The sequence below is a fragment of the Chelonoidis abingdonii genome, chromosome 22 (assembly GCF_003597395.2).
Source record: "Chelonoidis abingdonii isolate Lonesome George chromosome 22, CheloAbing_2.0, whole genome shotgun sequence".
Classification (NCBI taxonomy): Eukaryota; Metazoa; Chordata; order Testudines; family Testudinidae; genus Chelonoidis; species Chelonoidis abingdonii.
Genome location: NC_133790.1, coordinates 13,811,072 through 13,826,118, shown reverse-complemented (window position 1 = coordinate 13,826,118; position 15,047 = coordinate 13,811,072). Strand labels below are relative to the sequence as shown.

The 15,047-nt window shown below is 44.1% G+C and overlaps 1 protein-coding gene across 2 annotated transcripts in view; it reads right to left on the bottom strand.

The window, feature by feature from the left end:
* Positions 1-15,047, bottom strand: part of ULK1 (unc-51 like autophagy activating kinase 1) — a 106,811-nt gene that overhangs the window by 72,618 nt on the left and 19,146 nt on the right. For both annotated transcript variants that reach the window (XM_032805985.2, XM_032805986.2), the window contains exons 4-6: positions 13,332-13,364; positions 11,494-11,530; positions 274-447 (exon numbers count right to left, since the gene is read on the bottom strand). In XM_032805985.2, coding sequence (XP_032661876.1) covers positions 274-447; positions 11,494-11,530; positions 13,332-13,364 — 244 coding nt within the window. The remainder of the gene's footprint in view (positions 1-273; positions 448-11,493; positions 11,531-13,331; positions 13,365-15,047) is intronic.

Genomic DNA, 15,047 nt, shown 5'->3' with positions numbered 1-15,047 from the left:
GGGGGACAGACATTCAGTTGGTGTGAGCTAGCATAGCTCCACTGACGTCAATAGCACTACACTGATACATACCAGCTAAGGATCTGACCTGGAGAGCTTTCAAGACATTCCACTGCAATGGTGAAAAACTAATCCTAATTCCCCTATGATCAGTTCATTTATTTCTTATCCAGTTGCAGCAGTCTGGATTGACTAGTTAGCCATTTCCAAAGCCATGTTGATCATTCCAGGGAAAGTGTTTCTTAAAAGCAGGATATAAGGAAAGGTTCTTACCAATCTTTATACGAATGTTGTTAGGATTTGATTTCTTGCCTCCAGCATAAGAAAGGAGGATATTCTGTGGTTTCAAATCCCGGTGGATGATACCTTTGCTGTGTAGCATTTTCATGGCACCTGCTATCTGCTGGAGAAAGAGCCTGATGGTATCTTCGCTAAGTGTCCGCATAGCTGGAAGGAAAAACAGACAGAACAATTGTAACACCAGCCATCACCAAGCAAAGCAGAAGGCAGCTTCTCCACAGAGATGAACAAGGATAACTCTGGATTGAGCGTTTCCAACGCTCCCTCAAGCTACTCAGTGAGAAAGTAACTACATGTGGCTTTTTTTTAATTGGTTCTTGAGGAGCATCCCTTAAAGTATTCGTGACTAGACTGCATTCTCCTCCATATCTGAAATGATGCAAAGAACCGTGCATCAGATCCTCAGCTACTATAAATCAGCATAACATCACTGACTTCAGTGGCAGCTCCACTGACTATGGTGAAGATACACCAATTTACACCAGCGGAGGATCTGGCCCTGTAACAGTATGTACCAATAGGGATGAGACTGAATATAAATAGCTCTCATAAACAAAAGGTTTTTTTTTAAATTAATAATGTTTTATAAATGTGCATGCAGCTAACTGCATTCTCCTGGGAGGTAGGCTTTCTTTTGATTTTAAAACAAAGTAATACTGAAAGGATCAAGCAGCTAAACGAAATCCCACATCTAATGAGGCTGATCCAAAATTAACCCCAGCTATTTTATGAACCATCTTTCCCCACACCTTTACAAGCACATCTGTAAGACACGCCTACAGAGGCGGGATCCGGCCCACTGAACACAGAACAAGCCTCAATAGCAATACTGTGTGATGCCTTCTTGGGCGGATGCTAACATTCAAGGACAAATAAGGTTCAAAGAAATACATTTCACTTCAATAAAATCATCTCTCTCGTAAATGCCCCAGTAATTATTGGAGGCTCCATTTTCATGTTGCTCCAGCTGTTCTCTGGTAAGGCCTTAAACCATACTGGCAAGAGCATCAAAACACTATTCTACTTTCTCAGCTAAAGGGGAGGAATCCTTAAGAAAATACAGAGCAGGGCATAAGCAGTTTTAGCCCGACACAGGAAATTAAATATTTTACTTTAAAACAGCATGAAACGTGGGCTGACTGAACTGCGTTTAGAATAGAAAAACTCCCAACCCAGCTCCCAAATCTTCATAGGGAGGCTCATAACTAGCAGACCTAAAATGTCAGTCAACCAGCGGCTCATTGCTTCATACATGTAACACCAACATACAGATATGCAGGAGCTTCTCTTCCCCCACTGGATTCTGTTCTCATGAGCCAGCACTCTACTGGAATTTACAAGACACCTGCTCTTGACGTGGAGTCTTGGTGAATGGAATATACCAATAGTTACAAAGGCATCTTGAAATTTTAGTCCGAGTAATCCTGATAGTATCTTACATCAAAAGCATGGCCTCACCTTTAACATCACACTCTCAGGAGCACGAAGGGGGAGAGTCGCACCTGGTGCACGCTAGGGTAATACTCCGTTCATTTCAGTGGAGCCATGTTGACTTACACCAGCAAAAAGACAGGTCTAGTATGTCCAGCAAGACTGGTTACATTCTCCTGTATGCCAATTCTCTTGAATAGACTGTTCCTCGTGGTATCTATCCATCCACCCATGGTACTTTTATATGGCTCCCATCACCACTGTATCTGATCACCTCACAAATCTTTAATGAACACAACATCCTGTGCTATTACCTCAGTTTAACAGATGAGGGAACAGAGACCCAAAGAAACCAGGTGACTTGCCCAGGATCACACAGAACGTCTGTGGGGCAGCTGAGAGTTCAACCCAGGTCTCCCAAGTGCCAGGTTAGTGTCCGAATCACTGGACCATCCTTCCTCCCAACACCTTAGCTGATTAGACGTCATGATTAACATGTCTACAACCACAGCATCAGGTCTTCTGAACAGGCAACACTGACCCCAATAATCTGCTCCAGAACCTTTGCAACAGGGACCATCATCACTAAAAGAGTACGACAGCCCCTTCCCCCTCCACAAATAATCTCTTTCAAGATTCATTTTGAACCCACAAATCTAATGGGCCCAACTGTCTCAATAGCTGCCTAACAAAAAAAGTAGGACTCTAAACTCAGCAGTACTTATGCTGTCAAGCTAGCAGGCTGTCATAGATTCCTTCAGCTAAATACCCTTTGCCTCTAGCAGTTAAACAGTCTTGTAAAAGTCTTGTTCTGACCTGCAGTTCTGCCAGCAAGCCACAACTGTTTTCAAGGCATTACCTTCTCTGAGCTGTTTCCACACAATTTACCAGCTAATCTCCACACAATACCATACAGTCTCCCCACCCTGCACATGTGAAGAGTACATAACCTGGAGCTAGTCTTCTACTGCTTTACACGGCAAAAATAGATTAATATGGGGATTTACAAAAATCCACTAATTGTGGAGAAAGCAGTGCAGAATTCAAGCTTTCACTTAAACAAAAGTTAAGCGCCAAGTTCTTAAGCTTGTGAAGATATAACCTCCAAAACATGGGAAGTATGTAAACCAATGCATGGCTGTTGCCTTGAACTGGCAGCCAGGCTGCTCCAGTGCATCTGCTGCCACTCTGCAAAGCTACGAAGCAGTAGCAGAATAAACCTGATACAAGACTGAGGTCCGCTGCACAGATGCTGCTACTCAGAATCCTGTGGGCAGCAACAAAACAAAAGGGTGAAGTCAGTTTCATGCGGCTGCTCTCAGTTGGGAACGTGTTGCAATATGGGGAATGTTGCGAAGGAAAAAAACTGCATTCCTCACTGCAAAAAAAAAAAAAAAAAACATGAGAGAAAAGAAAAAGTTTTCCTAGCTCTCGTTTACTTCTCACCCCTATCCCGCCCTACAGCACCCAGCTGGCCCTGGCGGGGTAGAATGGCAAAGGCCCTTTTTCCTGCATTGCTGGCTCCACTCTTCTCTTAGGAGTCGCTGGAAGGAGGAAAGAAAGAGCTCCTTTTCCCGTACAGCAAGGGTCTCCAGAACCCCACTAGCCAGAGGCAGAAACAATACACGGCCTAAGTCCTGGCAACTTCCCTCCTCCCAGCAGCTATGCTTGATGCAAGTGCATAGCCCCTGGATCTCGTTGGTAGTTTTCCCAGTTGTATCTTCCCTATTTACCCTCCGGCTAGTTGGTTTAGTCCCCACGCTAGCTGTCTAGCAAGATTTTCTTGCCCTTCTGGGCTAACAGATCAGGAAACTGGGACTGTCCTTGTTCCACCAGAAAGGTTTCTGAAGAGCAGTCATGTGCTGAGGTTAGCTGGTGGCTGATCTCCAGGGCAGTATCCCATAAGTAGAGGTAGGGAGAAGATACAGCAGAGCAGACATGTCCAGCGCACTGGCCATTCAAGCAAAGTAGAGCATGATCCAATTTAACATTTCTCTGCTGTTAAATCCTCATCCTGAGGAAGGAACTTGTGCCAGTGTCCCTACAAAAAGAGGGAGCATTAGCTCATCTTCACCATAGCTAGGGCCCTACCAAATGCACTGACCATTTAGGTCAATTTCACGGTCATGGGATTTTTAAAATCATAAATTTCATTATTTCAGCTATTTTAATCTGAAATTTCATGGTGTTGGAAATTGTAGGGGTCCTGACCCAAAAAGGAGTTGCGGGGTGAGCACAAGGTTATTGTAGTGGGGGTTGCAGTACTGCTACCCTTACTTACAGCGCTGCCTTCAGAGCTGGGCAGCTGGAGAACGGCAACTGCTGGCCAAGAGCCCAGCTCTGAAGGCAGAGCCGCCACCGCCAGCAGCAGTGCAGAAGTAAGGATGGCATGGTATGGTATTGCCACCCTTACATTTGTGCTGCTGCCTGCAGAGCTGGGTTCTCAGTCAGCAGCTGCCACTCTCCAGCCTCCCAGCTCCGAAGGCAGCAGTGCAGAAGTAAGGATGGCATGGTATGGTATTGCCACCCTTACATTTGTGCTGCTGCCTGCAGAGCTGGGTTCTGAGTCAGCAGCTGCCACTCTCCAGCCTCCCAGCTCCGAAGGCAGCAGTGCAGAAGTAAGGATGGCATGGTATGGTATTGCCACCCTTACATTTGTGCTGCTGCCTGCAGAGCTGGGTTCTGAGTCAGCAGCTGCCACTCTCCAGCCTCCCAGCTCCGAAGGCAGCAGTGCAGAAGTAAGGGTGGCATGGTATGGCATTGCCACCCTTACATTTGTGCTGCTGCCTGCAGAGCTGGGTTCTCAGTCAGCAGCTGCCACTCTCCAGCCTCCCAGCTCCGAAGGCAGCAGCGCAGAAGTAAGGGTGGCATGGTATGGTATTGCCATCCTTATGTCTGTGCTGGTGCGGTGCTGCCTTCAGAGTGGGCACCTGGCCAACAGCCGCCACTCTCCGGCTGCCCAGCTCTGAAGTCAGCATAGAAGTAAGGGTGGCAATGCCACAATCCCCCGAAAATATCCTTGTGACCCCCTGGCAACTCCCTTTTGGGTCAGGACCCCCAGTTTGAGAAACGCTAGTCTCCTCTGTGAAATCTATACAGTGTAGGGTAAAAGATCTTAAAAGGCCAGATTTCATGGTCCGTGACGTGTTTTTCATGGCCCTGAATCTGGTAGGGCCCTAACCATGGCATAGCTGGCAAGGTATTAAAAACATGCAATGGGGATTGGGCCCCCCCCAACCTGAGAGCCGTTAACCTGCTTTCCCTGCAAGGCCATGTTACGGCTTCACAAGCCTTGCTCTGCCATACCTAAGGAGTAACAATATCCATGCGTTTATTTCTGTGGGCTCGACAAGCAATAAGGCACTCAGCTGACTGCCTCAGGGACTGCTAGACAGGTCAGTAGAACAGAGCAAATATTTACAGCAGGTCAGTCAGAGGACCGCATGGCTCCAAGCTCCCGGAGTGCTGGAAAAAGCTGAAACCACCTAAAAACACCCTGGTCAGCACTCTGTGGACAGGGGAGGAGTGCTTTACCTGGCCTGAGGCTGCAGGTGAGCTAGAGCAAACACAGGGGCCTGTATCAGATGACCCTAGCACAGACATACTGAACTAGACATGACACTTTATGGACAGGATATTTAGGATTGGGAGAGAGGCAGCAAGAGTAACATCTCATCTTACCCACGAGTAACAGCTGGGTCTGTCCTCAATACGGGCCTGATCCAAAGGCCATTAAAGTCAATGAGACTGAGTGGGCTTTGGGTCAGGCCCTACTTAACTTGTAATATTGCAGAAATTGCTTCCACCACAATTTTGACAGTGGGATCCCCACTCTCAGTCCTGGGTGAGAAATGCCTCACTCCCTTTTGCAAAGGGGTGCCCAAGACCTCAGGGGCGTCCTTCTTGCAGCTTTCCTAACTCGTTAGAATTCAACCCACAGTAGTTATTACACGCCCCTTTCAATCCGCATGCTCTCACACATCATGGTCTATCTAAAAAAAAAAAAAAAAGGTACATGTTGCTGTGGTGAGAAATTCTCTTCACAGAGATGGCTACTCCATCTACCTGCCTTACTACCAATAGCTGGCCAGAGCTGGCAGCCAAAAGAGACCATAAACTCACTTAGTCTGACGTTCTGCATAACAAAGGCCATAAAATTTTATCTGGTTACTCCTGAGCTGAGACCAATCACTTGGGTGACACTTTCCACTGCTCTGCTAACCTACCAGGCAACGCAGAGCTGTTCTGTACTCTCTCACTTTGATACATGACACCAGAAGAGCTACAACGGAAGACAAAAGTCAACAGAACTGCCAAAAGTGAAGACACATCATACAGTGAAATCAAATTCCTGTTCACTGGAAGCAGTAGGCCACATAGCCAAAGGATAGAACTGAAGATGAGGGGAAAACCAAACCAACGCATTTCACCCTGAAGAACACACACACGTCTTTTGCTTTATGATGGGACGGACAATTAGAGTTGCTTTGGGTGCAATGGAGAATTAAAATATCGCCTAACATTTTTAATTAGAGGGCAGAATGGATGAGTAGGCTTAAAAGTCTATTCTCCCACTGATAAGGGGATTTGCATGTGTAGCTCACGTTACCATTAACAGGAATTACCTGCTGAAATACTCCATGAATGGACGGGAAAAAGAGATGCCACAATTAAAGAGCAGTCAAGTAACAGCTCCGTCCAGCAGGGAATTCAGGCTAGAGAGCAGAAGTTTGCTTGGGTTTCTGCACTTCAGTGAAACGCGCTGGAAAAAACATGAACTTTCGGAAATGTTTAACAGGGGGACGAGCTTTAAAAAAAAAGACATTCTAAATCTAAGAAGGGCAGCGAAGGGCCTGCACACAATGACAGGTGACTGTACCCAGGCAATAAGAGAACACCCAGTCAAACAGCCACGCAGGGAACAGGCAAACCAGCATGATATAGGACAGGAGCCCAGTCAGATGTTGCTGAGGCAACAGATATGAAAATTCCATGCCTCATTTCCTTGTTAGCAAACTCATTCTGGAAGTTCGTTGAAGGCTGGTTGCCAAACCAAGCAAAGGAGCTTGGGAGAAGGTGGCAGGAGACAGAGGTTTAAAAAAAATAAAATAATAAAATAAAAAAAAAGCTAAAGCAACCTGAACAATCTTAAGAGCAAAACTACTAATCTGAAACTTCTGTTCGCTGATACTACAGAGGTACGAGCACTGCATTGCTTGAATACATCCCTAAATGATGTCTCCTATGTAATTTGGAGAAAGGATCTGCCGGTAAAAAATTCTCTAAAAATAGGTGTTGATAAGGATCAGTGGGGTTTTTTTAAACATACTGAGTTCATCTGATGAGGTTTTCCCTACGGTGAATACAGTTCACTTAGGTTTTATTAGCCACTGTTATTCATAATTGTCACCTAGATTTTAAGAGTCAGAAGCAAGACTACACATGTCCTTTAAATTTATTCTTACCTAGTAGCTGCTCCTCACAACTGTAAAGTAAAGTAATTTTAGGGAAGGAAAAAGCCTAACATAACCACCTTTGAGTAACCCAGGGATCAAAGCAGCAACCAGCAGCCCCTTGGACATTGAAGTCCCCAAAACAAAGAGGTTGAATGGCAACTAAAATTAAATGTCACCTTCCAGAAGTGACTACCAACCTCCTTATTATAGTCAGTTTTGGATTTAAAGAAAGCAAGTCATGACAGCAAGCAAATGAGTTTAATTAGCAGCCTAATCTAATTGCATAGTGCGCTCCACTTTTGTGCTGCCATGGTGTGCACGTACCAGTGGCAATACAAGCAGGAGCATGTTCTATAAACCACATCTGGAAGCTTAACGTTCAAATAGGGGTGTGTGTGTGTCTGTATACACGTGCGCGGTTCTGAGTCATGGACACATAGCTCAGTGGTTTACTCTCTAGAGCAGTGGTTCTCAAACTGGGGTTCGTGAACACCTGGGGGTTCATGAAATGTTACAGGGGGTTCTCAGAAAAATATTCTCTAATAGCAGACAGAGCTGGCCCTAGGCATCCTGGGCAGCACGGGGCCAGCAGTCTGGAGCCCCTGGACTTCCAAGATCCAAGCAGATCAAAGCAAACATATCTATCACACTGAGGAGATTTAACATTCAAGACTCCTTATAAGAAACGGAAAGGGAAGTGGATATTTTTTGCTGTTTTTAAAATTAAACAGGCAGCTAGTATTGTTTTTTTTAATTATTATGAAGAACAAAGTTTAAGCTTTGTTGTAATGTGCCTTGTTTGCCTGGACTGCTTGAGACTTCTGAAGGCTTGTGTAGGAGGAACTTTTTGAGTTGGCTTCTTAAATACCTTCATGATGTTTCACATCTGACACTCCTTGGTGAAACATAGGAGCCTTGTCTTATAAGAGGCTTATTCAAAGTGATACACGCTATGAAAGTGAGATATTGGAAGAGTGTTGCCATTTTCCTAATGTAATAAAAACACTGCAATAATAAATAATAACAGTGTATAATATGCATGTCATAAAAATAAAATTTATATTTCCCAGATCACTGCTTTTATAATTTATACTCAGATAAAAGGAGAAAATCCCTGGAAATATTCATTTTTAGGAGAGGGTTCACGAGACTTGATAGTCTAGTGAAAGGGTTCACAGGTTGTTGAAGTTTGGGAACCACTGCTCTAGAGAAGGGTTTCTCAGCCCTTGGGTCATGACCCAAAATTGGGTCACCAGAACGTGTCAAAGAGTTGTGTGGCAGGCCTGGAGGGTAAGGGGGGAGGGAAGGGGCATGGCTAGGCCAAATCTGAGTGAGTGGCACTGCAACCCCATATACCAGATTGCAATGCCCGGTGCAGGGAGCTGAGCCGAGCCCAGCCAGCCCTGTGGGACTAGAACCACAGGAGCTGCCAGGATGGTGTACATATGCTTCATGGATAAGAAATATTTAGTAAGCCAGATGTTTTTTATGCTATTTACTAAGTCACAACAAGCTATCAAGGTTTACAGCTGGGTCCACAGAGGTTGAGACCTGTTGCTCTAGAGCTCAGGTCAGCTACGCTGACAAAAGTTAGATACCATGGGTGCAATTTGCCTACTGATGTAGAAGCGCAAATCCCATTGGCTTACAATGGGACTTGTGCTCCTAACTCACCCAGGTTGCTGCAAAAAAAATCCCACCCTACAAGTCAAATTTTCAGAATGGGCAGAAGCAGCCATCTGTGCACACAACACTTTGTAATTGTGCATACAAGCAAAGCCTTGTGCACACCGTGCAGGAGACTGCTTGAAACCATGGACTCCTACATTGTTATGACTCTCCTCACCTCTTGTCTCCTCAACTGCGCCCCCATTTCATTGCTACCGATCACAGATCATAGTTAGTCTAGTTCAACAATTTTAATGCCATAGTAAAGCAACTAAGGGTATGTCTACACTACCTGCCAGATTGGCGGGTAGTGATCGATCTATTGGGGATCAATTTTTTATCAAGTCTAGTGTAGACGCGATAAAAATCGATCCCTGATCGCTCTGCCGTCGACTCTGGAACTCCACCGCAGCAAGAGGCGGAAGCGGAGTCAACAGGGGAGCGGCAGCGCAGCGGTCAACTTGCCACTGTCCTCACAGCCTGGTAAATCAACCTAAGATACGCCGACTTCAGGTATGCTATTCGCATAGCTGAAGTTGTGTATCATAGGTCGACTCCCACCCTTAGCGTACATCTAGCCTTACGTTGGTTATTTTTAAAGTGCTCCATTATTAAAAATTCCAATTATATTCAGCAAAAAACCTCCAGAGAACAAGCACATTAATTTGTCCCTACTCCAGGAAAGGTGTTCCATTTCTGCACATCATTACCTAATGGATGTGAAAGCATCACAACAGAACTAACATCATGCATGCAAAACTCAGAACTAAAATGCAAGTCTAGCTCCCCTCTGACTCATCTCTACAAAAATTATGTGAAGAGTAAAATGATGCTTTACATTCCTTCAGCTACCAATACCCTTCCATAGACTAAAATCAAGTTAAATGCCATTTGCTAATGCTATCCCATATGAATGAGCTGGAGTACATTAGCATGACTCCTGAATTCATCATTCATGAGACACTGAAGTTAGCTCCAAGGCAAATGTGAATTCATCTTTTAATCCTTCAATTTCCACAGTATCCAGTCATCATCTCATTTAAATAAAAAGCCTCCAGTAAAATTATTATTACTATTATTTTAATATCATCTCATAACGTTAACAACAAATGCAGAAGCCACCCTCGATTGGCACTGTTTGTTTAAACATGACCCAAAAGCCACACAGGAAGAGACATTAATAAATACTGAGAGCTTTAATCTTTCAGTTAGCCTGCAAGACAAAAACAAAATACTTAAACGACAATAAGTTTTAAAACCAGCATAGCTCCAGCAAAGCTACTAGTTAAGCATCCAGGAAACAGGCTCTCTTCTCTCCATTCAGACACTATTCCAGTTTGTCTTTCAACAGGAGCCTTGAGTTCTAGATGTTGTTTATTTAGGTCATGATCCTGCAAGCTGCTCAGCGGGTCTCTGGACTCGCAGAGCAGCTTGTAGGATCAGTGTCTTAGTCCCTGCATCACAAGTTTCATTAGTTTAAGCTGAAAGTAAGAAGAGGACACACAGCCGCTACCACTATCCTGACGCTAATTAACACATATAGGTCAAAAACATCTGACTACTGTGCTGTATAAGGTTCTAAATGTTTGTACTTATCACCACTCTACACTCTGCAGGCTCAAAATTTCCCCTCACATTTCAATTGGATGCACACTGTTCTTAACTTTTGACCCTGTACTGTTGGGTAGTAGTTCCATATGCTGTTAAATACATAGGGTGTTATATCCCAGAGGTGGCTGCATTTTGCCTACGTTTGTTTAAAAAAGAAACATCCAACTTTCTTTGGGATCCTTGAAGATGAAACACTATACAAAGGCAAGGCATCAGTATAAACAAGTTGGCAATTTTTTTTTCCAGCTCATGAGCAAGATGCTAGTTGCGCCTAAAGCAGCTTATAGTCATTAGTGGAATTCAAATAAACAGTCTAATTACAATGACCTTATAGATTAAACAGGGTAACTGCGCACAGCAGCCTATTCCCAATAGTCATTATTGACCTAAATTGCAGAGCATACAAGCAATCCTAGTTGGCTTCCATGGACTTACTATTTGCAAAGCACATGTACATTCACCAGTGAAGAAGCACTTGGCAAAGGGAAAAGAAGAGCAATGATGCTGTATTTGTTTCATAGGGGAAAGGATCAGCTCTGCACTCTTCACATAACACAAGAACCAGGGGTGACTCAATGAAATTAATTTGCAGCAGGCTTAAAACAAACATAAGGAAGTACTTCTTCACACAATGCAGTCAACCTGTGGAATTCATTGCCAGGGGATGTCGTGAAGGCCAAAACTATAACTGGATTCAAAAAAGAATTAGATAACTTCATGGAGGATAAGTCCATCAATGGCTATTAACCAAGACGGTCAGGATGCAAAACCACACTCTGGGTGCCAGATGCTGGGACTGGATGACAGGGGATGGATCACTTGATGATTGCCCTGTCTGATCCTTCCTCTGAAGTGTCTGGCATTGGCCACTGTTGGAAGACAGGTACTGGACTAGATGGACCATTGGTCTGACCCGGTATGGTCATTCTTAAGTTCTTATCTTTCACAAATTCCAACAACTCTAACAAATAAAAATTCAAAATGTTTCCTTTGAAACAAAGGATGTCCTCCCCTTTGGCCTACTTACTGTGCAGGTAATCAGCCAGGTCACCACCATTGCAGTACTGGAAAGAGAAGAGAATAACAAAAGTTTAGTTAGCATTGGGCAGGGTGGCAAAATTTAAAGAATACAGGAAGCAAAATTAAGTAAGATGGGAACTCCACAATGATATTTATATCATGGATCAGGAAAGGAACCTGGGAGTGACTACGAGTAAGTATTCAAAGCTCACTCAATTATGCTCCCCCGCTAGTAAGGAAACATCCAATGAGATCTCAGTTTGAAGAGAACATAAGAATGTATATATAAGATTTGGCAGCTCTACAACTATAACACGTGGAGAAGTTGTTCCTTCCATGAAATTGCTCATTAGTGAATAGTAGGTGGTAACATATATTCCCCTTCAAGATAAAAATTCTTCCCCATCAAGCCTGCGCTAAACAGGCATTCCAGCAATAGGGAGATTAAAAACAGCCTCGTGCTTGAGCTCTGTTGTGCTTGAACTTAGTGTGACGACGCAACCCATAAGGCTTCCTGGAAATATGCTTATGAATGTATATACGACATAACTGGAAAATGTTTTATGCTACATACGCCATGTAATATCTCTGTGCAAAGGTTATGATCTACTGAATCTATTCATCCTATTTGTACGCACGTATCATTGTTGTATTCAAAGTTATGAATACTGGCTCTGTACTTGCTTGATTTCTAAGTAGCCTAAGCAAAGCATTTGGTCAGCTTCTTGAGAAAGGAATGTGCAAATTAGTGCCCAGTCAAGAAACACTTAAAGGACAATGAATCTTGGAAGGCTCCAATCCACATAAGTAGTCTACCTGAGGATGTAGCACGTAAACAATGGCTGCTGCCTGTAAAAACTGAGTCACGTATGGACATGTGACTTGCCCACATGACTCCAAAACTCCATCTTGGAGCTGGACTTTGAATAAGAGAGAGGAGGGGGTCTCCACGCCCAAGAGAAAGTCTACTTAGACCCCTGGGAGACCCCCCCATTTTGTCTTCAGTTGGCTGAAGAGATAGCCTCTCCACCCCGCAAAGATACCTGAAAGAAACTGGAACAAAGGACAGTAACTCCTAGGGGTGTGAGTGATTGCTGGAGCCAGACGAGAAGGAGACTAGTCTGTAAAAGGAAGCTTACTGGAATTCCTCTGAGGTGAGGTTTTTATCTGTATTCAGTTTTCTTACTATATTAGACAGACTTGCGCATTCTATTTTATTTTGCTTGGTAATTCACTTTGTTCTGTCTGCTATTACTTGAACTACTTAAATCCTACTTTCTGTTTTTAATAAAATCACTTTTTACTTATTAATCAACCCAGAGTATGTATTAATACCTGGGGGAGGGGGCAAACAGCTGTGCATCCCTCTCTATCAGTGTTACAGAGAGCAAACAATTTATGAGTTTACCCTGTATAATTTTATTCAGGGTAAAATGGATTTATTTGGGGTTTGGACCCCATTGGGAGTTGGGCATCTGAGTGTTAAAGATAGGTACACTTCTTAAGCTGCTTTCAGTTAAGTCTGCAGCTTTGGGACATGTGGCTCAGACCCTGGGTCTGTGTTGGAGCAGACTGGCATGTCTGACTCAACAAGACAGGGTGCTGGAGTCCCAAGCTGGCAGGGAAAGTAGGGGCAGAAGTAGTCTTGGCATATCAGTTGGCAGCCCGAAGGGGGTTTCCGTGATCCAACCCGTCACACTTAGTGCACTTCACACGCCCCCTTCAGCCTCATGAACGTGCACCTGCAGATCGATAGCAAGAGGCACTCCAACTAGACCAAGAAACAGGGAAACCCTATCCAAACAAAAGGTCTATCCACTTTGTCAGTGTATCAGAATAGCTCACCTCCATAACCAAGTAGACAGAGTTTGCCATTTCCTGGGGGAAAAGGAAAAAAACAAAAGAAGATTTAAGCATTTGAAGATCAGAAAAGTTAAAGCCATTGTGCACCTGAAGGAAAAAAGTAAGTTAGTAGTTTTGGGAGGCAAAAATCTCATCTCTGCCTCATTATCCCCAAACCAGGGATGGGAAACTATCACATATCTTCCTAGCAATGTGATTTACAAGGATTAATTCATGAAGATGATGTGATAATGAAAACGCTATGTAAGCGCCAAGTACTTCACACAGAGTTGAGCAAGTTATCCATTTCTGAGAGCACATCCCTTTAACAATGCAAGTCTCTTCTTCTGGCTTTGGTCCTGGTACTCCTTTAGGGCTCCCAAGGATTACCAGCAGCTATTTCCATACAAGGAGCACCTATACGAGGGAAGAGGAAGGGGTAAGGAAACGTGCACTTAGCTCAGAATTGCAGGTGGTGCTGAGACACAGAATTGGGATCTGCATTTCAAACCCCCCCAGCTCAGGTGTGTTTGGAGGAAAAGTCTTGGCTTTGCCAATTGTGGAGGTTGGAGGGCAGAACGCAAATTTTGATCTAAACTCCTATCAAGTTCAAAGTGTTCAAATCTTGGGCTTTTGGTTGGAGACAGTTCTAATTAAAATTTATCTTAAAGGAGTTGCTGGGGGGGTGGGGGGGGCGAGATAAAGGATTCCAGGAGCTACTAAAGAATCAGCCCCTGAACCAGTAGCTAAGATGCACGTAAGATTGAGACACATTTCATTCTAAAAATAACATAAGAACATAAGAATGGCCATACTGGGTCAGATCAAAGGTCCATCCAGCCCAGTATCCTGTCTACCGACAATAGCCTATGCCAGGTGCCCCAGAGGGAGTGAACCTAACAGGTAATGATCAAGTGATCTCTCTACTGCTATCCATCACCACCCTCTGACAAATAGAGGCTAGGGACACCATTCCTTTCCCGTCCTGGCTAATTTCCCATCCTGGCTAACATGACTCAGTAATCAAGGACATACAGGAAACCAGCACTTCCCAGACTGCTGATGCCATTTGGCCTTTCCTTTGAGGCCTTACAATGCAAGCAAGGCACCAGGGAATCCTGGTTCACACAGATTGCAAGTTCATATCAAAATCTTGCTTCAGCAGTATAGCCTTTCTTCCTTATTTCTAAATAAACATGAACATAGAGCAATATTTAAAGACACCAACACATTAAAACGCTTGATGTCAGCATGTGGCTAAGGTTCTCTCCAAATGTGGAACTTTGTGAGAGCCAAGTGAGGCATCAAATCCCAAATGGACAACTGTTCTTCTAAAGTTTGGTATGTGCACTGCCTTGGAATGCTCTCTCCCGCCTTAAAAATGCCCTCTTCATCGGTCTCCCGTCTTGGCTTTGTACACTGCATACAAGTATGGGACCCTATGGAGCAGTGTTAAGAATGGAGAAGGCTGTTTAGAAGAATACATTGAAGGGAGCAGCTATTTGCACAGTAATTCAGTGCTAGCAGCTTCTCACTCCTAACTACACCTCTACCTCGATATAACGCTGTCCTTGGGAGATAAAAAAAAAATCTTACGCGTTATAGGTGAAACCATGTTATATTGAACTTGCTTTGACCCACCGGAGTGTGCAGCCCCGCCCCCCCGGAGTACTGCTTTACCGCGTTATATCCAAATTAGTGTTATATCGGGTGGCGTTA